Raw genomic sequence first — 25,186 nt, 5'->3', positions numbered from 1 at the left:
CTGAAATAAAAAACTTTCAAACATTAAAAGACACTGTATTCTATATATATATATATAAAAAAACACCCAGAAAATTGGGTGAAAGTATTTGGAATACATATAGCTGACAATAGCTAGCAAACTCTTAAAAATCATTAAGAAAAAAGCAAACAACCCAATAGCAAAATTTGCAACAGTAGGAGAAAGCAGTATACAGAGTAATAAACACAGATATGACCAAAGTTTAATAAACATATGAAAACAAACACATGATTACACGCTGCCTGCGTGGTAGACTACATTATAGGGAAGGTACAAATTAACTCAGAAATCTCAGTGGCGTAACAAAACAGGTTTGTTTTTCAGTCATGACACAGATCCAATGCAAGCTGACAGGCGGCTCTGCGGACCCATGCTCCACTGTCCAGTTAATGTACTGTAAGAAAGGGCTGGAAAAGTTTTGAATCTCTACCTCTGAAATGACAGTTGTCGCTTCTGCTCACAGCCTACTTGCCAAAAGTAGTTGACTGGCCTCACCTACCTGCAATGGGGCTGGGAAACGTTGGAGAAACACTTGGATATTCAGTGAAAAATAAATGTCTCTGTGATGACTAGCAATTAGAGAAATCTAAACTAAGGCAATAGCAAGATGCTTCCCACACTCATTAGATTGGGGGAAACAACCATGAGAACTCTGATATTACCAACGATTTGTGAGGATGTGAAAAACGGAAACAGTCACACACAGCTGTTGAACACGTAAATTAGCACATTTTAAGAGCATTTGTAATACCTGGACAAAGATGTACCTACTTATGACCCTACTCTACAAGTGCATAAAAGGTGTCATGTGAAAATTATTCACTTAAAGTTGGTTCGTAATAGCAAAATATTGGAAATCAACTGAATATTGGAGACAACCTAAATATTAGAAAAACCCAGAATACCTAAACTGTATTTTATTCTTACTGAAAGTGAATATTGATAGAGCATATTGAACAGGAAAAAAAGTTGCAGAAGGTGATATACTGTACACTTTATTAATATAAAGTTGTAAAACCTGCAAAATTATCATATGTATTGTGTGTAGATACAGGTACGTGGTTAGCCTATAATAATGTGCATAAATTATAAACAATTTCAAAATAGGGAGGAGAGATGGTATGTTAGGGTACACTATTCATAAAACAATTCATATCTGTTAATTCTACTATAGGTAATAAAACCTAAGAAAATAATACTGTTTAACAGTCAGAAGTTATTCTTTGTTAACACTTACCTAGTAAGGCTTTTTATATTAATGATAATTAGAAGCAGTTCCATATTTTCAAAATAGTTAAATATGGATGACAACATATGAAATGTTATGATTATTAGAAAATATATATATTAAGTAGTTAGTATAGTGACTGGAACTTGATCAATAGTAGCTACCATCATCATCATCATCACTGTTACTGCTACTACTATTATTTACTTTTATTAAAGGAATAAGCACGCAAACTAGGCTGATGCGTGGAAACAATAGTGAAACAACGTTAACTGGAAAAAGTGGAACACTAATTAGAATGTTTTATACATTAATTAAAGCACCATAAACTATATTCACATCCATTAACAATGATTTTAAAATAACTTAGAATTTTAGTACAATTTAATGCTTATTAAATGACTATTAATTTGCATAATGAAAATAAAATTATACTGTCACTAAATTTTCTCAAAACCCTACATTAGTTTAAATTTCTAGTTTACTTTGCTAATAGGCATAGGCATTTTTAAAACCATTTAAGAAAATACAACTGTGACAACTAGTTTCATTATTGAAGAAAATCTCCTTCATAAATGATGCATGGTCCCTGAAATCATTAACTTCTGAAAAGAAAAATAATTTAACAGTTGCTTCTACTACATAACTGCTTACTTGATAACTGCATTATTTTTTAGTTAATATGACTTGGTTTACTAAAGGAAACATCTATAAAAGCAGTAGGAGAATACAATGACTAAACCTATTATGTGCTTGTAATTTTAATTTTTATCAGTACAGTTTTACCCATTGAGAAAAGTCAGGAAGGAAAGAGATTATCTTTTATTTTATACTTTCACTCCAGCACTGAATGAATCTGATATTCATTTTTATACAATGGCCCGAACTTGAGGTTTTTTTTTTTACCGAGGTCAACAAGAACACAGCAAATTCAGTGGGAAGTCTAGGTCATACCCCAAGGGGAGAGAGAAGAAAGAGTTTTCTTCCCTTAGTTCCTGGATCTTCTTCAGGGTTTATACTGTGACCAATCAAAATGGGTTGTGAGGCTTATTTAGAGCCATTTGCACTTGTGTTAGGTAGAAAAAGACTTTGTCTCCTCTCCTCTAATCATTATTATACTAAGTTACAAGGAGCTGTGCCTATGTTCTACACCTCTTTAAAAATCTATTTGATGTTCCCTTCTGTATCATCTATTCCATTTATTTGTTTGCATATGTAGTCTACCCAGTTATTGGGCATGAAATGGTTATATGAGCATGCCCTTGAGCTAGCAGGGCTGGTGATCATTGCTCATCCAGGAAGTGTCATGGCACTGTGTAATGGAGGTATCATTTTTTTTTTCCAGCTTGGACTCAGATCAAGAAGAGGCTTTCCTATATAAGGGACAGAAATACAATTCTCCCCATTGCCTAAGAGCAGAGAAAACAGCTAGCAGAGGGGAACACAGATGGGGACAGATGGCTTAGACTAGAGAGACATCTCCAGAGCCAGTGGACAAACGCCATTTCTGGATTATCATTTTACATCTCTAGCCATACAGGGATCAGAAATGCTTAGCTGTTCAAGACACATACAGCTGTAACTAGAGATGTCTGAGAAAGATAGCAATGGAGGCCAAATGAAGTAACATTAGTACCAAGGATACACATCATTCTCACAGCTCACTAAGTCATTCTAGAAAGGACACACCAATCACATTTTGTTTGTTTGTCTGTTTTATACCAACTATATTTGAAAGTGTTTTCAGCTTCAGTTTTCAAAGATCAACTGGCGGGAAAAAGATCTTAAGATACAATCTCGGTGAAAGAGTTAGTGCCTTATAATCTCTTGCAACTCACATGCTCTGCCTCATTTCTGGGGATTTGAAATAACAAGGATTTTAATCACCTCTAAACTAAGCAGAGCTAAGCAAAGATTAGTTTGCTCATGTAAATTTAAACTTGCTCATGCAAGACCACAGAGAAGCTAAAGTTACAAACTACAGATTAACCAGTGAAGCAATTTCTCTATTGAGTTAGCTTGGTCATGAACCATACAGTGAGACTGATAGAGGATAATCAATACACATTAATTATTGATTCTCTATATGCCTGAAATATTCCAAATGGGATTAATTTCATAATAATAATAGAATCCCTTCAAACAGTTTTTATGACAGGTTTCAAGATTATCTTTCATTTATGAAGTGATTCATCTAAGGTCTCTTCACCTAAAAGTAGGTATATTCCAATATAAATGGAGTTAATGAGCAAATGTTACCTAAAAATGTTCCTCAAATCCTATATTTTTAAATGCATTTACTTGGTGAGTATACTTTTGACACTGAATTTTTATTAATTCACAGTAAACAAAATTTCTACTATACATTTGAATTAGTTCTCTGTAAGCTTGTATACACAAATATTTCAGTGAAGAAGATACAGAAGATAGTTTGAATCTGGAAAGGAATGCATAGTAGTTAAAAAAATTTTTCCAAAAAAAAAAATTAAGGTGGAATAAGTTTTATAAAAAAAGATGTTTGTATTTCTTTTAAAAATAAACTGTAGTCTCTTACCCTAAGTATTAAGTAATGACTCATTACTTCACTTGATTTAACTTTAAAAAGAAAGCCGAAATTATTTTTATAATAACCTGCAAATAAAACCAGAGATAAGAGTCCTTTAAAATTTTGCCTACAATGGACACAAGAAAGTTTGGAGGACATTTTGTCTTTGAACTGGAAAAATAAGTAGCTATATAAATATCATAGTGGCCAGTTAGGAATATTATATACACCTAGTAAATAGGAGAAATTCTACTCAAAAGATTTAAGATTTGGAAAGGGGCTCTAAAATTAATGCAATCACTCTTCTGGTTGGACAAATGATCAAATAAATTCTCATGATATATTTTAGGTTAATGGAGTTTTTCTTTTCACTAGCAAAACAACTATGTGCATTTTGGAATTCTCTTAATAAAGAAAACAAAATTTTACACATTAGACCCTTCATTCTGTCATATGTATGAGAGTTCTTATTTTTCTTGTTAAAATTTGCTTACATACTTTCCACTGACCACATGTTATTTTTATAATTATGAAAAAATCAAAAGTGATTTCTATTTTGCAAAAGAAAAATTAGTTGCACATTTTATTTTACCCCCAGAAGTAACCTTCCATTATACTTGAGTGTTCTCTATATTATAGGGAATACAATGGAAACAATTCTGATTGAGCAGAAGTAAAACTGTCTACTAAAAAATATCACTAAGAGTTTTATAGTATCCCGTCTTACATTTAAGTCTTTAATCCATTTTGAGCTTATTTTTGTGTATGGTGTTAGAGAATGTTCTGATTTTCTTCTTTTACATGTGGCTGTCCTATTTTCCCAGCACCACTTACTGAAGAGACTATCTTTTCTCCATTGTATATGCTTGCCTCCTTTGTCATAGATTAATTGACCATAGGTGTGTGGTTTTATTTCTGGGCTTTCTATCCTGCTCCATTGATCTAAGTCTGTCTTTAGGCCAGTACCATACTGTTTTGATTGCTGTAGCTTTATAGCATAGTCTGGAGTTAGGGAGCCTGATACCTCCAGCTCCATTTTTCTTTCTCAAGATTGCTTTGGCTATTTGAGGTCTTTTGTGCTTCCATATAAATTATAAGACTGGATACTATAAAACTCTTAGAGGAAAACATAGGCATAACACTCTTTGACATAAATCGCAGCAATACCTTTTTGCACCCACCTCCTACAGTAATGAACATAAAAACAAAAATAAACAAATGGGACCTAATGAAACTTCAAAGCTTTTGCACAGCAAAGGAAACCATAAACAAAACAAAAAGACAACCCTCAGAATGGGAGAAAATATTTTCAAATGAAGCAACCAACAAGGGATTAATCTCCAGAATATACAAACAGCTCATGCAGCTCAATATTAAAAAAAAAAAACAAAAAAACCCAACCCAATCAAAAAATGGGCAGAAAACCTAAACATACAGAAGACATACAGATGGCCAAAAAGCACATGAAAAGAGGCTCAACATTGCTAATTATTAGAGAAATGCAAATCAAAACTACAATGAGATATCACCTCACACCAGTCAGAATGGCCACCATTAAAAACAATAAATGCTGGAGAGGGTGTGGAGAAAAGGGAACCCTCCTACACTGTTGGTGGGAATGTAAATTGGTACAGCCACTATGGAGAACAGTAGGGAGGTTCCTTAAAAAACTAAAAATATAGCTAACATATGATCCAGCAATCCCACTCCTGGGCATATATCTGGAGAAAACCATAATTCAAAAACATACAAGCACCTCAATGTTCACTGCAGCACTATTTACTACAGCCAAGACATGGAAGCAACTTAAATGTCCATTGACAGAGGAGTGGATAAAGAAGATGTGGCACATATATACAATGAACTATTACTTAGCCATAAAAAAGAATGAAATAAGGCCATTTACAGGAACATGGATGGACCCAGAGACTATCATACTAAGTGAAGTAAGTCAGACAGAGAAGGACAAATATCATATGATATCACTTATATGTGGCATCTAAAAAATGATACAAATGAACGTATTTACAAAACAGAAACACTCACAGACTTAGAAAACAAACTTATGGTTACCAAAGGGGAAAGGGAGGGGGGTGGGAGGGATAAATTAGGAGGTTGGGGTTAATATATACACACTACTATATATAAAATAGGTAATCAACAAGGACCTGCTGTATAGCACAGGGAACTCTATACTCTGTAATAACCTATATGGGAAAAGAATCTGAAAAAGAATAGATATATGTATATGTATAACTGAATCACTTTGCTGTACAGCTGAAACTAACAAAACATTGTAAATCAACTATACTCCAATATAAAAATTTTAAAAAGTTAGTGGGTAAAAAAATAAAAAATAAAAACATAAAAAATATCACTATCTATTAAATAATAAGACTGTCCTGAGCATTTCTGGATGAATATAACCTTGGATTAAATACGCTAAAAAGAAGTATATTTAAGACCACTAGGTGCAAAAAAAAAGAGGGGTGTGGTGCTGAGGGAAATGCAAGCCACAGAGCATGGAAACCCTAGAAGTTAAAGAGTCTTTCTAAACGTTTCACACAATAGCCTACAGAACAGACATAACCTACCTTGGTTTTTGGAGATGGCTTTTGTGTGCCTCTTTCGAAGTCTTTTGTCAGAAGGATGTTCTTATAATTGGCCTCCTATAAAAGAAGTATAAAAGAAACATTAGAGACCGAAGCACACTACCCTAACCAGAAATTACAATGTAGTGAAAAGCATTTCTGGATTGAGTTGTTCACATCAGAAGCTAGTGAGATTGTAGTGAGGAGTCAAAACGTTTCCTTTCTTCTTTGTCACACACATCAGTGAAGTAACATAAGACAGTGATGGAGTAGGTATGGGACCTACAGGACATATATATTCAGAGATGATTATTAAAAATCTCATCTACGCTATCATGTCATTTACATATCCACAGACAACTCACCCCTTCTTTGGAGAACTGAATAGTAATTCTCCAAGATATCAACACCAAACTTGAAGTTTCCAACTTTCCCCAAGTATTTTACAAATGGGTTCTGATCCTGTAAATGTTTTATCATAAACAAATTCCTTCACATTGTTCATAATCCATATCGAATAGTGACAGCTGCATATCAATATCCTGAGAAAAAATATCTGAGTATCTGTTTACAAAATTATTAAGCTTCTAAGTCCTTGGGTCACGCCAAAACAGTACGTGCAAAAATAAGAGCAAAGATTACAAGGCGGCAGCTTACTTGCGGTTGGATAGATTTACTATTTATTTCTACATGGTAAATAAAAACAACAATCTTGTTGTTTTTTATAAAATAATGTAGGGCCTCACTTCTGAATAGCCATTAACTTGAGTCAATTTTCCATAGATGATTCTATCTCCAAATTAAGACAGAACAAAAATACATAAGAGAAAGATTATAGTCAACAATAAAGCTAAGGAGAAAAGAAGTCAGATTTCTTTTACCTGCTCCATAACCTTCACCTCTGCATCCCATTTCTTCCCCTATCATGTCTACCATTCACTCATCTAAATAATGAGTTTTTTTCCAATTTACTTGAGGGTTAATTATCATCTTTTAAACAAAATTGTATTCTATACACTTTATAATATTATTAAAATTTCCTGGAATTACATTCTTATATTTTTAAAGGGAACAGTATATTATTAGGATAAAATGTCCCTAAAGAAAATAACAATACTACTTACTACTAATAAATAATTACTAAATCATAGGATGTGTCAGGCACTGTGCTAAAGACTTTGCATTCATAATGCCATTTCCCCCTCAACAGCCCTATGAGTCAGGTACTATTATTATATCGTATTATCATTCCCCTTTTAAGTATTACACAACAAAAGCATACAGAAGTTAAGTAAATTGCCTAATGTCACACAGGACTCAAAGATGGTTCTGAATAACTTTAAGGCCTGAGCTCTTATCATCTTTATATACTACTTCTCATCCAATATACTTGACAGCTTAAATGACTCGGTTGTAGAACCATAGCATTTTAAAGCCAAGAGAGTTTTTAAAGATCAACTACTCTATCCACGCCCCTAATTTTACAGATGAGGGGTGTGCATCCTGAGGTGATGTGCCCAAAATCACACAGAGAGTGGTAGAGCCGAGACCCATGCCTGGACCACAGGGCTGTACAGGGCACCTGTTCTCCGCTTCGTGCTAGGGAGCAATATTCCCAGACTCGGAGGGGATCATGAACCTCTCGTGAGCTGGGGGCAGGGGTAGCTGCAGCGCTGCCAACACTCTCAGCTGCCTGTGGCCTCATGCACAGCCCTGTGTAAGGACCAAGCGTGCACTTCTGAGGTCTCCAAATAAGTGTACGTTCCAGTCCTACCCTTTCCCAGCAGTCACACCACCTGCTGTTGGGAAGCTGTTTACTGGAAATAGTGAATGAACCCATTCCCGCTTCTGACTCACTGTGAGAGGGATAAACTATATCCAGCACGACATTTAAAAGGTTCAAGTGATTAACTGCATAATCCGTTGCGTAATTTGGCTACCCTTGGATAATATAATTAGGTATAATCCTTATACCTCTTTTTAAACTACCGGTAAGTAAATGTTAGAATGTGATGAGAAGAAAACAGGCCGACTCTTAAGGGAAGTGAATAGGAATAGGTGACCTTTGTTTACGTCTGTCTGAGTTTATAAATGCCTGTAATTCTTTCTTCCTTATGCATAAACTGCAAGTGGTGGTGTTTCCTTTAAAAGTGACAGTATCACTCCTATTCTGCTTCCCTGTCCCTGTGAATGAATAAGTATAAGGCTGAGAGTCAGCTCTTCCCTGAAAGACTCTGAAAGCATTTTCTGTCAACTTTTAACTGACAATGCCACCTACATAAATTATGTTTATTTTTTGTTTTATGACTTTGAATTCAGACAGTGGAGTCAAAGTGAAGTTCAGTAGTCACAGCACCATCCTAGCTCTCATCCTAGCTCTCTAATCAGCTCTAGGAAGCCAGGCACGCATTGTAACCTCTTGGACCTCTCCCTCAGTTTAAAGATCTATACAACAAAGGGACTGGATTAGGTGAGCTCCAAGAATCCTAGCTAGCTCTTAAATTTCAAGATTTTATGATCTTATGATTCTTTCAGGAAGCAATATTTATTGACAAAAAAGTTAAGCCACATCCTGTTGGGGGCTGCATTCTCAGTGCCCCCATCCGAATGCTGCTGGAGTACTGGCACCCGGGCCATAGCAGTGAGCTACAGAACACAGGTTACACTTCCTGCAGGGCCAATGTGACTCAGATTTCTGGAGGGAAGTTAAGCAATTCAACTAGTACCTTAAATAAGTAACTGGTAATAACTTAATGTATTGTTTTAAAACAGATGTAGTATGGTAACTCCATAATATATTATGAGAAACATTTTAAAGATAAAGCCTTTTTAAAGTTGTGCTTTTACAACCGCATAGCACAGGGAGATCAGCACGGTGCTTTGTGACCACCTGGAGGGGTGGGATGGGGAGGGTGGGAGGGAGGGAGATGCAAGGGGGAAGAGATATGGGAACATATGTATAACTGATTCACTTTGTTATAAAGCAGAAACTAACACACCATTGTAAAGCAATTATACTCCAATAAAGATGTTAAAAAAAAAAATAAAGTTGTACTTTTAAAAAGCCATTTATGCTTGTAGGTATATACCTGAGACTAAACACATATGTCGACACAAAAACTTTTACATAAGTGCTCACTGTAGCATTATTCATAATAGCCAAAAAGTGGAAACAACACAAATGTCCATCAACTGTTGATCAGATAAGAAAAATATGGTGTATATACACACAATGGAATATTGTCCAGCTATAAAAAGGAGTGAAGTACTAATACCTGCTAATCACATAGTTTAACTTTGAAAACATTACGCTAAGTGAAAGAAGCCAAACACAAAAGGACATATATTGTGTGATTCCATGTGTATTAAATGTCCAGAATGGGTAAATAGTGACAGGAAGTAGATTAGTGGTAGCCAGGGCCTGGGAGGAGGAGGGAATGTATAGTCACGTCTCATAGCTCCAGTCTGCATGGCGTTTCTTCTGGGGTGACAAAAGCGTTCCGGAATTAGGTAATGGTAATGGTTGTACAACTTGGTGAACATGCTAAAACTCAATAAACTGCATATTGTAAACAGGTGAATCTTATGGTACGTGAATTACGTCTACATTTTCAAAAAAGCCTTTTAAAGCAAATCCCCACATTCCCAGGGCAAAGGGAAGAGACCTCAGGTTTGTGTTTGAACTCTCCCCTTAGAAGAACTTCTTTGCAAAGGTTTGAAGGGGGAATGTTCTGTGTTTGTAAGTATTATGTGGGCATGGAAAGTCTCTCAAATATTAACTGAACCCTATTATTATGTGTGGCATTCCAATGCTGGTCACTGGAGAATGGAATGATAAATTAGACACGAATATATTATATAGGGTATACTTATATTTATTTTAAACATTTCTACTTGAACGAGACTTCTGAATGAACTGACTGCCCACTCTAAAGACTTGAGCAACAACCAATTGCTTAAACCCGCTGTATCATGAAAACACCATTTAAAAATACAATAGGGAAAGAAAAAATACCTTGTTTGTCACTGCTTTGTTGGCCTTTCCATTCACCTACTAATGACAATAAAAAATAGAAAAGCACCTGCCGTTCTCTCAGCCTAGCCCGCTGCTCCCAGCTATCCACATTGTGTGCCCACACTTCATCCAGGTCTCTGTTCAGTTTCACTAGAGAGGACTCCCTCCCTGGAACACCTTATCTGAGCCACCACTGCTCTCCCCTCCCACTGGGGCTCTCTCTATTTCTTCATAGCGCTCAGCAATATCTCACTTTAATATTTAGTGGTTTTAATTCTTCACTGTCCATCTCTCCCTACTCTGTGAGAAGACCTATATCACTCACGGATATATCCACAAGGCCTGGAACATTGTCTGGCACAGTAGAAGCTCAACTGTTGTGGTGAATGAGTAAACCAAATCAATGAACAATATCCCTTTTCTAACCTTTCACAATCCCTTTGTGCATTCCTCCTGTTTTTAATTCTCTCCTTAATCAGCTTACACTTCATGACCTTTCATTCCTTTGCTAATGCCCTTCGTTTTCTTCCTCTTGTCGTCAATCACTGCACTTATTTCACAAAAGGACAACCTTGGATGAATCCGGCTATATGCCTTCTCTGTGCTGGGAATGGAGCAACTGAAAGTGGCTGGAAAAAAATTATAGAATTGGTTGACTGTGTCATGTTAAATTTATTACCATAAATCTTGAATGAACCCTCTCTAATCCACAGCAATCCTGCTATACTTCTTTAGTAACATGATTTTCCACTCTCCAAGATGATATTTCATGTCTCCTCCTCTCTCCTCAAACCCGTTTCCTTCCATTCTTGCTTCATTGGAAAAAAGAGGCATCAGAGAAGCTTCTCATTACCCCACCATCAAATTTACAAACCACTCTACGTCCCTCCAGTTACAATAGAAGATTCTGGTCCTAATCAGCCATTCCCTCCACGCCACCTTTGAGCCCATCTCCTCTCACCTTCTCAAGGACGTCACTCTTTCAATTCTCCCCTCCCACTCCCTCTCCACTAGATCATTCCCATAATCACACGCGTGCTCTGTAATTATCTTTAAAAACAAAAAACAACAACCAAAAAAACAACTTCCTTCATCTTAGTTCTCTCACTAGCTGTGGTCCCATGTTGTTTGCTTTCCTTTACAGCACACGCCTCCAAAACAGCTGTCTTCACCATATCTACTTCTTCATCTTCAGTGCCCCCAAATCTGTGTTTTTTGTTTGTTTGTTTATTTGGTCACTAGCCACAGAAAGTGCTGAAAACAGTCACAGCTTGGTTTCCATCTTACTCAGTTAGCAACATCTGATCCAGGTGAGTCCTTCTAATAGCTGTCACATCATCACTGATGGGGGAAAAAATTGCCTACCTCATTGACCAACTCCTCATGATCTCCTTGGCTGCTGCTTCTCCTCTATACAATAAAGTTACATATCTACTGGTTATTGGTTTGTTTTGTGTATCCTCTACTAAACAGAAGTCCTATGAAGGTAAATAATTGGTCTCCCTTACTCATTACTAAAACTACAATGCCATTGAAAAGTGCCTTGTATACTAGGAGCTCAATAAATACGTGTTGAATAAATAGTTGAATGAAATTGGAGTGACTCAAGGGTTATGTAGAGAATTCTTCTTTTCCCAAATGATACAATGATCTCAGAACACTTTCATTTCTTTTAAATACAACCAATATCCTAATGACTCCCAAATCTGTATCACTATCTTTCACATTTCTCCTAAGCTACTTAAGTCTAACTGCTTACTTGGCAACTCTACCTTGCTGTCTAACAAGCACCTAAATTTATGTCCAAACCTGAGCTTTTGATTTATCAGAAAAATAATTTATGTCAGTCCTTGAGTTTCTTCCCCAGATTAGCAAATGGTACCCAGTTGCTCAAGCCAATGTCTTAGGTATCAACCTTGATTCCTCCCTTTCCCATACCTCCCACCATCAAACCTATCATCAAGTCCAGTCAGCACTCTCCAAGGTAAACTGGGATTCATTCACTTCTATGTACACAGCCAACTCAGTCATAGCCATCATTTTTCACCTAAATTACTTCAATCATCCTGCTTTCTATAAGCTTTGTATACGTAAATCAGATGATGTCATTCCTCAAGCAATGTCTCATCATTACTCCGGGAATAAAATCCAAACTATTTACCATAACCTACATAGCCTCGCATGATCTAGCCCTTGCCTTCTTCTCTAACCTCATCTCACACCACTTGCCCCTCCCTTACTATGCCTCAGACACAATGGCCACCTTTTCTACCTTCAAATACTCCAAGTCCTTTCCTGCCTTCAAGTATTCGTCCTTCACATTCCCTCTCCCTGGAATGCCTCTCCACCATTTCTTTAGCATGGCTGGTATATTCTCCTCCTTCAGCTCCTATGTCACCTCCTCCGAGAGGCCTTCTTTAACAACCCCATCTAAAGTGGCTCTCCTGATTACTCTCTTCTCTTATTAACCTGCTTTACTTCAAACACAGTACTTATTCTAATTTGTAATTCACAATTTTGTTTTACATTTTGATTTATTTATTGTACATCACCTCCAGTAGACTTTAAGGTTCATGTGGGTAAGGATTTGCCCAGTGTATCCCCAGCATTCTGTAGGTATTTAATAAGCGTTTTTTGAATGAATAAAGAAAACAATGTCAACTCTTACATTTCCCTTGCCTGTAGTATTAATTTCCAACCACTAAAGACATGTGATGGGTCTCCATGATACTGAGAATCAGATAATAATACATTTTCTTACTACCTGAGCAATATAATAATGGGTCAGGGTAGGTGGCAAAGAAGCTGTTATTATGACAGGCAGAGGTTGTTAGAGAGCTGCAATTGGTATGTTGGAATCAAACCACACAAGTGATTTGATCAAATTTAGTGAGTTGGAGAGATGATAGAGAGCAATGCTGATATGATTACAAGTGGGTGTAACAGCCCAAGCCTAAGGCCTCCTACAGGAAAAAGATACATAACACACTGTTACTTTGCACACAACCAGGATCCAATAAATGTCATTGGCAGATTGCAGACCACTCCTTACAATACCATAAAAGTCTCCACTTTAATTCAACTGTATTTGCAAAATGAATCTTAATTTGACTGACTATAACAAATGAACAGGATGTTTTCTTAAAACGCAAAAGTAATATGATGTTATCTTTACATAAATAAAGGGAACAAATTGAATTAAAATAGCATTTAACAGATTTTCATTATGTAAACTTTTGGGAAGAAATCTGTAGTTCTTGGGCTTGGACCAGGGAAATATAAAGGGAAGAGGTGAGAAGTAGTTAAGTTTCAGATATATTTTGAACTCATTACTTTTACTTTATAAACTGCAACTATAATAGCCACAAGTACAACCTTAATTGTCTTTTAAAATTGCTTTACAGAGAATGTTGAAAATTGTTTTACAGAGAATGGCAACCAGTCATTTCTGATTAAAGAAAAAGGAATGAGAATGAATATAGCAAGAGATGGTTAAAGATTTAAGCATCATTAAACATTAGAATCTAGACTTCTGATCTTATTATTATAATCCATTACAGTTTTCTCTTCCTTCAGCTCCTCTGTCACCTCTTTGGAGAGGCTTTTTGTAACAGCCTCATCAAAATCAGCTCTCCCCAGTTACTCTCAACTTGCTTTACTTCTGTAACAGTAACAACTGGTTTAAGATTGGTTTAGGTGTCCATATGTTGTGCTGGTGATTTCAGATCTATTCTTAATATATGTGCGTATCAGCCCACCATGCTTTCTTGTTTCACAGTCTTGAAGAAGCTCTACTTTTTACTGATTTGCACAGGGGTTTGAATCTGTTGTCAGAGGCGAGTGAGCGAGTGCCAGACTCAGGCCTTTTTATCTGCTGGTCCCTCTGCCTGGGATGCTCTTCCTCCTCATGTCTATATGGCTTGCTCCACCACATCACTGTGATCTCCACTCATCTCAGAGGGGCTTCCCTCAATTTTCTATAGAAAATAGTGATGCCAACTTCCCTCTCTCCACTCATACACCATTAATCTCAAGTCCTTATCATGGTTTTAATTTTCTTCACAGAATGTATCATCAAATGTCATATTAATTTTCTTAATTGTTTACTGTCTGTGTCCCCCTCCTAAAGAGGCAAAGTCCACGAGGGCAGAGACTTTTAAAAAAAAATTAAATGCTATAGCTCCAGTTCACAGAATACTAACTGCTACACAGTAGGTGTTTAATAAATGGTGGTTCAAATTATACTTTATTGCTATTTTCAGGACATTACATCCAAAAAAAGCAGAAAACATTTTTTTTTTTCATGTGCACATGGAACATTCTCTAGGATTGACCACATATATTAGGGCACAAAACAAGCCTCAACAAATTTAGGAGTATAGATTTCAAGCATCTTTTCTGACCACAGTGGCATGAAACTAGAAATAAACCACAGAAAAGAAACAAGAAAAAAATGATTACAGAGACTAAACAACATGCTACTAAAAAAACAATAGGTCAATGATGAAATCAAAGAAGAAATTAAAAAATACCTTGAGTCAGGGCTTCCCTGGTGGCGCAGTGGTTGAGAGTCTGCCTGCCAATGCAGGGGACACGGGTTCGAGCCCTGGTCTGGGAGGATCCCACATGCCGCGGAGCAACTAGGCCCATGAGCCACAATTACTGAGCCTGCGCGTCTGGAGCCTGTGCTCCGCAACAAGACAGGCCGCGATAGTGAGAGGCCCACACACCGCGATGAAGAGTGGCCCCCGCTTGCCACAATTAGAGAAAACCCTCGCACAGAAACGAAGACCCAACACAGCCATAGATAAATAAATAAAATTAAAAAAAAAAAATACCTTGAGTCAAATGACAATAAAAACAGAACCATACCAAATCTATGGGATGCAGCAAAAGCAGTTCTTAGAGGGAAGTTCATAGCAATACATGCCTTCTTCAAGAAAAAAGAAAAATCTCAAATAAACAGCCTAACCCACCACCTACAAGAATTAGAAGAAAAACAAAGAAAACCTAAAGTCAGCAGAAGGAAGGAAGTAATAAAGATAGGAAATAAATAAAACAGAGACAAAAAAATAGAAAAATGAATAAAACCAAGAGCTGGTTCTTTGAAAGAGTAAACAAAATTGACAAACCTCTGGCCAGGCTCACCAAGAAGAAAAGAGCAAAGACCCAAGTGAAGAAAATAATAAGTGAAAGAGGAGAAATCACAACTGATACCACAGAAACACACACACACACACACACACACACAAAACATAAGAGAAACTGTACAATTATATGCCAACAAATTCGACAACCTAGAAAAAAATGGACATTTCTAGTAATATACAGCCCACCAAAACTGAATCAAGAAGAAATAGATAACTTGAACAGACTGATCACTGGTAGTGAAACAGAATCTGTTAATAAAAGAAAACTCTCTACAAACAATAATCCAGGAACAGATGGTTTCACAGGTGAATTCAACCAAACATACAAAGAAGAACTTATACTGATCCTTCTCAAACTCTTCCAAAAGATTGAAGGGGAAGGAATACTCCTAAAGACATTCTATGAAGCCACCATCACCCTGATACCAAAACCAGACAAAGATACCACCAAAAAAGAAAATTACAGGCCAATATCTTTGATGAATATAGATGCAAAAATTCTCAAGAAAATATTACCAAACCGAATCCAACAACACATAAAAAAGATCATACACCACGACCTAATTGGATTCATCCCAGGGTCACAAGGATAGTTCAACATATGCAAATCAATCAATGTGATACACCACATCAACGAAAGAGAAGACAAAAACCACAGCATCATCTCAATAGATGCAGAAAAAACATTTGATAAAATTCAACATTCATTCATGATAAAAATCCTTATGAAAGTGAGTATAGAGGGAACATATTTCAACACAATAAAAGCTATTTATGACAAACCCAGAGCCAATATAATTCTCAAAGGTGAAAAGCTGAAAGCGTTCCTGCTAAAATCTGGAACAAGACAAGGATGCCCACTCTCACCACTTCTATTCAACATAGTACTGGAAGTCCTAGCCACAGCAATCAGACAAGAAGAAGAAATAAAAGGTATTCAGATTGGTAGGGAAGAGGTAAAATTATCATTATATGCTGATGACATGATGCTATATTAATATATTATGGATAACCCTAAGACTCCACACAAAAACAACTAGAACTGATAAATGAATTCAGCAATGTAGCAGGATACAAGATTAACACACAGAAATCAGTTGCATTTCTTTACACTAACAATGAAATATCAGAAAGGGAATGTAAATAAACAATCCCTTTTAAAATCTCATCAAAAAAAAAAGTTCTTAGGAATAAACCTCACCAAGGAGGTGAAAGACATATACTGAGAACTACAAAACAGTAATAAAGGAAACTGAAGGTGATTCAAAGAAATGGAAAGATATCCCATGCTCTTGGACTGGAAGAATTGATATTGTTAAAATGGCCATGCTACCCAAAGCAATCTACAGATTTAATGTGATCCCTATCAAATTACCCATGACATTTTTCACAAAACTGGAACAAATAATCCTAAAATTTATATGGAACCATAAAAGACCAAGAATTGCCAAAGCAATCCTGAGGCAAAAGAACAAAGCTGGAGGCATAATGCTCTCAGACTTCAGACAATACTACAAAGCTACAGTAATCGAAACAGCATGGTATTGGCACAAAAACAGACATATGGATCAATGGAATGGAATAGAGAGCCCAGAAATAAACCCATACACCTACAGTCAATTAATCTTTGACAAAGGAGGCAAGAGTATACAATGGGGAAAAGACAGTCTCTTTAGCAAGTAGTGTTGGGAAAGTTAGACAGCCGCAGGCAAATCAAGGAAGTTAGAACACACCTTCACAGCATACACAAAAATAAATTCAAAATGGCTTAAAGACTTAAATATAAGACATGACACCATAAAACTCTTAGAAGAGAATATAGGCAAAACATTCTCTGACATAAGTCATAAAAATACTTTCTTAGGTCAGTCTTTCAAGGCAATAGAAATAAAAGTACAAATAAACAAATGGGACCTAATCAAACTTATAAGCTTTTGCACAGCAAAGGAAACCATTAAAAAAAAGAAAAAAGACAACCTACGGGCTCGGTGAAAATATCTGCAAATGATGCAACTGACAAGGGATTAATTTCCAAAATATACAAACAGCTCATACAACTCAACAACAATAAAACAAAAAAAACCCAATCAAAAAATGGGCAGAAGACCTGAACAGACATTTCTCCAAAGAAGACATACAGATGGCCAATAGGCACATGAAAAGATGCTCAACATCACTAATTATTAAAGAAATGCAAATCAAAACTACAGTGAGGTACCATCTCACACTGGTCAGAATGCCCATCATTAAAAAGTCTACAGGACTTCCCTGGTGGCATAGTAGTTAAGAATCTGACTGCCAATGTAGGGGGCACGCATTCAATCCCTGGTCCAGGAAGATCCCACATGCTGTGGAGCAACTAAGCCTGTGCACCACAACTACTGAGCCCAAGTGCCAAACTACTGAAGCCTGCAAGCTCTAGGGTCTGTGTGCCACAACTACTGAGCCCACGTGCTGCAACTACTGAAGGCTGCATGCCTAGAGCCCGTGCTCTGCAACAAGAGAAGTTACGGCAATGAGAAGCCCGTGCACCACAATGAAGACTAGGCCCCGCTTGCAGCAACTAGAGAAAGCCTGCACACAGAAATGAAGACCCAACACAGCCAAAAATAAAATAAAATTAAAAAAAAAAGTCTACAAATAACAAATGCTGAAGGGGCTGTGGAGAAAATGGAACCCTCCTACATTGTTGGTGGGAATGTAAATTGGTACAGCCACTATGGAGAACAGCATGGAGGTTCCTAAAAAACTAAAAACAGAGCTAATATATGATCCAGCAATCCCACTCCTGGGCATATATCTGCTCAGGAGATAATTCAAAAAGATACAAGCACCCCAATGTTCATTGCAGCGTTATTTACTACAGCCAAGACATGGAAGCAACCTAAATGTCCATCGACAGATGAATGGATAAAGAAGATGTGGCACATATATACAATAGAATATTACTCAGCCATAAAAAGAAACGAAATTGAGTTATTTGTAGTGAGGTGGATGGACCTAGAGTCTGTCATACAGAGTGAAGTAAGTCAGAAAGAGAAAAACGAATACCGTATGCTAACGCATATATATGGAATCTAAAAAAAAAAAAAAAATTGGTACTGATGAACCTAGTGGCAGGGCAGGAATAAAGATGTAGACATAGAAAATGGACTTGAGGACACAGGGCGGGGGAGGGGGAAGCTGGGGCGAAGTGACAGTAGCATCGACGTATATACACTACCGAATGTAAAATAGATAGCTAGTGGGAAGCAGCTGCATAGCACAGGGAGATCAGCTCGGTGCTTTGTGAAGACCTAGAAGGGTGGGATAGGGAGGGTGAGAGGGAGGGGATATGGGGATGTATGTATACATATGGCTGATTCACTTTGTTGTGCGACAGAGACTAGCGCAGTTGTGAAGCAGTTATACTCCAATAAAGATATATTTTTTAAAAAAAGTATATAAGAGAATAGTCTATTAGCCACAAGCCTTCAGAGTTGCCAATGGAAAGCAGTCACTGTGCTTTAAAAACAAATGCAGAGAATTGATTAATCTAGCAAATTAGTTAGGTGGAGTTCTGTTAAGCAAACTTTTATTGTATACTCTATAAATGTGAATGATTACTAAATGTGCAAAAGAGTTACTATGACTTTTCTGAAATAAATTTGAGTCAACTTTTATTTACACATACATGGTGCAATTCAATTGATATTTCTGAGTAAATATAAGGAACTAGAATAAGTGCTTTGGAAGACATAAGAACGTATGAGTGATTCCACAACTTTTAGAGAAAACCCAATGTACATGTAAATATGAGACATTTTTCTTAACTTTGAAGAATTATAATGCAATACAAGAGAAAAAACCAACTTTCCCAGGCAGAAGGTGAGACTTGTTCTCATAGAAGGAGAGAGAGAGCATCCTAAGACAACACAGGAGATGGGGATTAACTGTACCTGGAGAATGAGAGAGGGTTTCCCAGGGGGAAGAGAATTTGAGATGTCTTAGTTGGACCTCCACTCTCCCAACCAGAAGTAGACCCTGCAACAAGGATCGAGGGCAGGTAGTTGATATGGGTAGTTCAGCAGGGGAATGGGACAATAATGGAGGGAGAACGTAGATAGTAAGGGGTGTCATTATTAAGCTACTAGAGCTTTTTCAGTGGTTCTAAAGCTTCAACCTAGAGGGAAGCTCTGGGAAACTCTATAAAATACGCACCCCAGAATTATTCCACCCAAGGAGTAAGGTTGGGAATTTATACCTCCATACTCCTCAGTCATTGGTTAAAGGCTGCTCCTGGAGGGATACTACTTTCTAGGCACTTCTGGTCCGCAGAAGTATAACCTCTATCCCTAGGAGGCCAACTGACGAAAACAGCAGAAATTCAGTTCTAAAGCAAATACAAGTAATCTTTGAAAATCTTCAAATATTCTCTTGTTATTTACTGAGTGCCCCTATTTGCCAAATATACACAATATAATGATGTAAAGTAGGCAACTTCTGAGGTGTCAGTCCCAAAGTATTGCTTTCTCACTGTAAGTAAAGGTTATACAGTATAATAATGTTTTCACAAGCAAAAGCAATTTAGTCTATCTTCTGTTAAACATTCCTCACAATAGGAAAGAAGGAATTTAACACCTGGCACATATATATCTAATCTATTCCAATGATTTCTGAGCAGACATGACCTTCTAATGTTTATCTGTAAGCACTCTACAAAACAAAATGTCTGGGGAGAAGAAATTAGTAATCTGAATTGTAAATATGTGACTATGATCTAAAAACTGGAGCCATAAAAGTACCCCAAGCTAAGTAATAAGTTTTAAAACTACTTTTATTACTTAATGCTTTATACTTATTGATAATCTAATCAGTTTCCACTACTGGAAGGTGCCCATTTGAGTCATGCAAGCAAACAACATTCTATCATGCTATGTTATCTTTGCTTTTATTAACCATCACTGAATATTTTTTAACCTTCAAACTTAGAAGCAATCTAAAAGGCACAGCTCACGATCCAAAGAAAGGTTTCATCTGACAAAATGAGCAGATGAATTTAGGGTCACCTCTGAGTTCCTCGCTGCTCAAAATGATAACCTACAGATTTTGGTGGGTACAAGTTAGTCATTCTTACTATGTAAGTTCACCCACACAAAGAGACAACACAGCTAAATCACAAATATCAAACAACAACATAAAAACGAAAACATTTTTTATTTTCTATTATGACTCCACTGCTACCCAGTTTGGAGTATTCTTGAAGGGCTATAGAAAAGACTAGTAGTAGTAACAACATGTAGGACTAGAGTCAGAAGAACAGAATTCAAGTCCTTCCCTGATACTAAATTGCTATAATAGATACAGAATGAATAATGTATAAATGTTCACGGTACTGATATTCCAATTTAAAACTACAATTTTGGTTATTTCTGTACTTCGCCTGTGATCAGTACTTTGAGTTCAAAACCCAGCTGTCATTTACTGCTACTGACCTTGAATAATTTACTCTTTAGATCTCCTCATCTGCAAAACAGAATTAAGATCACTTACTTTCCAGGATTACTTTGAGAAGTAAATGAGATCATATGAATAGAAGAACTTAGCACAGTATCTGCATAAAGTCTCCCTTCTCCTTTTCACCCCTCTGTTCCTGCACTGATTTTGTTTGTGTGTTGTAGACTGCAAATTCCCTTAGGGACAGAGACATGTCTTATCTTCTGAAGAGGCCCAGCACTTAGTCCAGATCTGTACACAGAGTAGGCATTAAATGAAAAAAAAAAAAAAAGTAAACAAACGTGTTGAAGTTAATTTTAGATTATAGCTCTAAATGAAAAATGGAGACACACGCAATGTTTTTGAGCATGAAAAAGACATGGGAAACGTTCTAGGAAATTTATGTGATATACCAGTTTACATGATAAATGACTCTACAGGAATGGAATAAACTTTGTAATCAGACTTGCCAAAACATATATTGATAAGTGAGCACGTCCCTTAACTAATCACTGTTGTAAGATTTTCCTTTTGCTCAAAACATTTTAAAGTAACTGTTTTGAGAGTCTGCATGTGAGTCACACAGGAAAATCAGCATAATTATTTTATAACCAGATTTCAATTTTAAAACCAAAAGTTAATATTTAATCACTAGTCCCCAACTTAGTGAACTGCTGTGGCTCAAAATGATTATTGACTACTTTTTGTAATCAAATAAAGCATTAAAGTACAAGGATTTCCCAGTCCAACAATGTATAAAAAAAAGGACACATGAATGGCATATATTTGAAGACAATTTCTAAATAAATTCCCAAAGATATGCTAAGCGATAGCAACACACTGTCTAGTAAAGACAGTCTCACAAAATGTTTATTTGGAATAGAGACTCATCTAGATACTTCTAGATAGATATTTAGTAACATATTAATCACACTATTTTGTGTATGTACATACATATGAGGCTCTACATGAACCCTATATATTAAGTATATATACTTGTAATTTATGCACAAAGCATATAAATAATGTGGATATACTAGGTAGACCAAACGCACAGCCTTCCTGTCTGCCTCAGTATCTGCTACCCTCCTGGGTAAATTCAGGATCAATATGGACAAAGCATCATCTTTGTCATCCTTTAACCATCTCTTTTCCAATGATTTTCTTTCTTTCTTCCATGTCAGTCACTCATTCTCATAAACACAACTTAAACCTCACCATCCCTGCAGACAGTTCCACCTCCAAAATGACTACTGCAAACACCCCACCCTCTGTTCACAGCCCCCTACTCTTCCAGCTTGCCTCCTCACCTACTCTCATCTCAAACATTCTCCAGCCCACCTGGAGTCTCCAGGGCCTTCTATAGTGTTGCTCCTTCACATCCTAACTCACACGGCAGGTCCTCTTACCACCTTCACTGCCACCACCTGGGTCCAAGCCGCCGTTGTATTTTAAGGTGACTATTGTGATAAACTCCCAGTGGGTCTCCCTGTTTCTGCCTGTCCCTCTCAACAGTCCATTCTCAGCCTAGCAGTTAGAGTAATCCTTGGAGTAGATAAGTCCTATCATGGCACTCATCTGATCGATACTAATAAAAAACTGCCAGGATAAAAATCCAGGTCCTTACAATAACGTGTAAGAGCATACACGATCTGGTCCCTTGTTGTCTATGTGACCCCTTTCCTTCTCACTTTCCCCCTTGCTCACTGTAACCCAACCACACCAGCCTTCTCAACTCTGCTCAGCACACAGACCAGCTATACTTTCATCTCAGGCCTCTGGATAGCTCTTCTCCCCCACCAGCAGTGCTCCTCTCTCAAGGGTCTTCAAGGTTTGCTCCTTTACCTCCTTCAAGTCTCTGCTCAGACGTCCCTTGTCGATGAAACATTTTGTTCATCTTATTTAAATCAGCAAATGACATTTACCAGCACTACTTCTGTCCTCCCCTGCTTTCTCTCCATAGAACATATCACCATCTGACAAAGTACCCATTTCCTTAATCCTTTGTTTATTGTCTGTTGTTTACTGTATCCTCATTAGAATATAAGCTTCAAAAGGGCAGAGACTTCTGTCTATCACTCACTGATGTAGTCCCTGTTCCTAGAACAATGCTTTGCACATGGTAGGCACCTGATGATTATTTAATGAAAGCAGCCTAGATTTCATGGTCCATTATTTCAACCACATTTTTGCCACCAAACTTTGTGTATATAAGTATTTAGGTGATTAAGTTAATTCTTGAGTGCAGATAAGGGAAAAGCTTCACTAAAGTTTGGACTTAAATCATCTTATGAGAGAAACTCTAAAATTATTCTGAAGCTGGAGAAATTAAACTATGGCTATTAGATGCCTACTTGAAAGATGTGATTCTCTTAACCCATTTATTCAGAAATATAGCTTTGACCTTCCAGTTTGACAAAATAAAGGCACTTCCACTTATGCTCTTCTTTGAAACCTACAATAAAAATCATGAAAAAGAAAAAAGAAAGCTTCACCTTGAGTAAGAAATGGCCATAACTGTAGACAACCAACTGTGAATACTACTTGTCAAATTCAACAAAATGTGGACCAAAAGCCCAATAGCCAACATACACATTCTCAGACCTCCAGCAGACTACAGATTTCCCCAAATGTCACAGTCCTAAGAGGTCTATCCAAAACTCCTGTGACTGAAGTTGCTACATGTGGTAGACACGGCCAAACCACTGCAAAATCTGGAAAAACCTTGCAGGGCCCGAGGTTCACACGCAGAGAACGGCAGGGAAACGGAGCTGCAGGAGGAAGCACGCAGGTACACCTTCGTCCTTATCTTTGCTTTGACCTCCTGGTAGAGGAAGCCTGTCTGGAAGGGAGGCCAAGGAGGGTGCTACAGAAGCCACGATCAGTTTTGCAGCCCTGACCAGAGTCAGCTGGGCAGAAATAGACTGACAGCTTGCTATAAATATGCTTTACCGAGTCACATCAACTTCCTGCTCGTGCCAAAGGGATAAAGTAAAAATCTAAAGTTTAAATCAAATCCATCCTGTTCTTAAAACCCTTCGTCATTTTCCTATTCCTATAAGTTTTAGCTACTTAGTTAAACTCCATCCTAACTTAACTCTAGTATCTAGCTTTCTCCTGTTACTTCCTATGGCCCAGCCAGAAATGTTCAGTCACCACTACATGAACCCTCCATATCCTAAAACATCTTTTCTACCTAGAAGGGTTTCTGTTCCCCACACCTCCCTCCCTCTCCCCACCAATGTGCTGAAATCCCAGTCATTTTTCACAGAGCCACTTAATACTCCATTCATCCATAAAACTTCCACTTCAAAGAATTTTATGGTATATGAATTAATTCATTTTTAAAAAGCAGATCTGGAGAGATACATTAAATACTAAAATTACACTCTTCTGTCCATTGAGGATGCAATCAGATTCTTGCTTCCCAAAGATAAAAAGATGCTTAATTTAACTATACTGAGAAAACTAGAATACTGAATAGTAAAAAATGTCTAGAAGTAGCAGGTGTTCCATCATGAGTAACACATCTGATTGGCAACTTTATTTTTCTGCTTTTGACTGTTTTCCTTCTGTTATCAAGCCTGATACCCTTTAAGGTAAAGGGAAGTAAGGTGATATCATAAAGGTGATGTGACCCTAATAATTTCTTTATTTAAAAGCTAAAATTTATTGAAAACTGGCCATGATTATCTCATTTAATCGTAACAAACAACCAAATTAGTTACAGATATTTTTCTTATTTTACAGATGAGGAAGTCAAGGTTGAAGGAGAGATTGAATAATTTGCCCAGAGTCACACAAATTGTAAGTTCTAAGCCAATCTGATTCTAGAACTAGAATTCTTAACTCTGCGCTCTAAGCTTATTAATATATTTACTAAAGTATCTCTGACCAGATGGTTTCAAAAGTAAGCCAAAGGCTTCATCAGTTACTCTTCACCCTATATTATCACCCCACCCCACCCCCAAAAAAGTTGCAATGCTTTACATTTCTACACTACTTAACTGGCTTTGAAAATACTTCCACAAGTATTAATGGTTTAAATCCCACAACAAATCTATAGGACTTTCACCATTTTATATAGCAGGAAAGAGGAACAGAGATATTATAAATTACCCAGTCATATTGCTGAGTAGCCAGGATACAGATACAAGCCTT

General features: G+C 37.0%; 1 protein-coding gene across 3 annotated transcripts in view; it reads right to left on the bottom strand.

Moving 5' to 3' along the window:
- The window catches only part of FAM13A (family with sequence similarity 13 member A), a 333,205-nt gene that overhangs the window by 184,857 nt on the left and 123,162 nt on the right, over nt 1-25,186 (bottom strand). For all 3 annotated transcript variants that reach the window (XR_009701148.1, XM_061192618.1, XM_061192617.1), the window contains one exon: nt 6,389-6,463. Coding sequence is in view for 2 of the 3 variants with exons in the window: in XM_061192618.1 (XP_061048601.1) it covers nt 6,389-6,463 (75 nt within the window). In the remaining variant the exon portion in view is untranslated. The remainder of the gene's footprint in view (nt 1-6,388; nt 6,464-25,186) is intronic.

The sequence above is a fragment of the Eubalaena glacialis genome, chromosome 5, assembly GCF_028564815.1.
Source record: "Eubalaena glacialis isolate mEubGla1 chromosome 5, mEubGla1.1.hap2.+ XY, whole genome shotgun sequence".
In the NCBI taxonomy this organism is placed as follows: domain Eukaryota; kingdom Metazoa; phylum Chordata; class Mammalia; order Artiodactyla; family Balaenidae; genus Eubalaena; species Eubalaena glacialis.
Note: the sequence above shows the minus strand (reverse complement) of the source record. Positions and strands in the feature narration are given on the sequence as shown.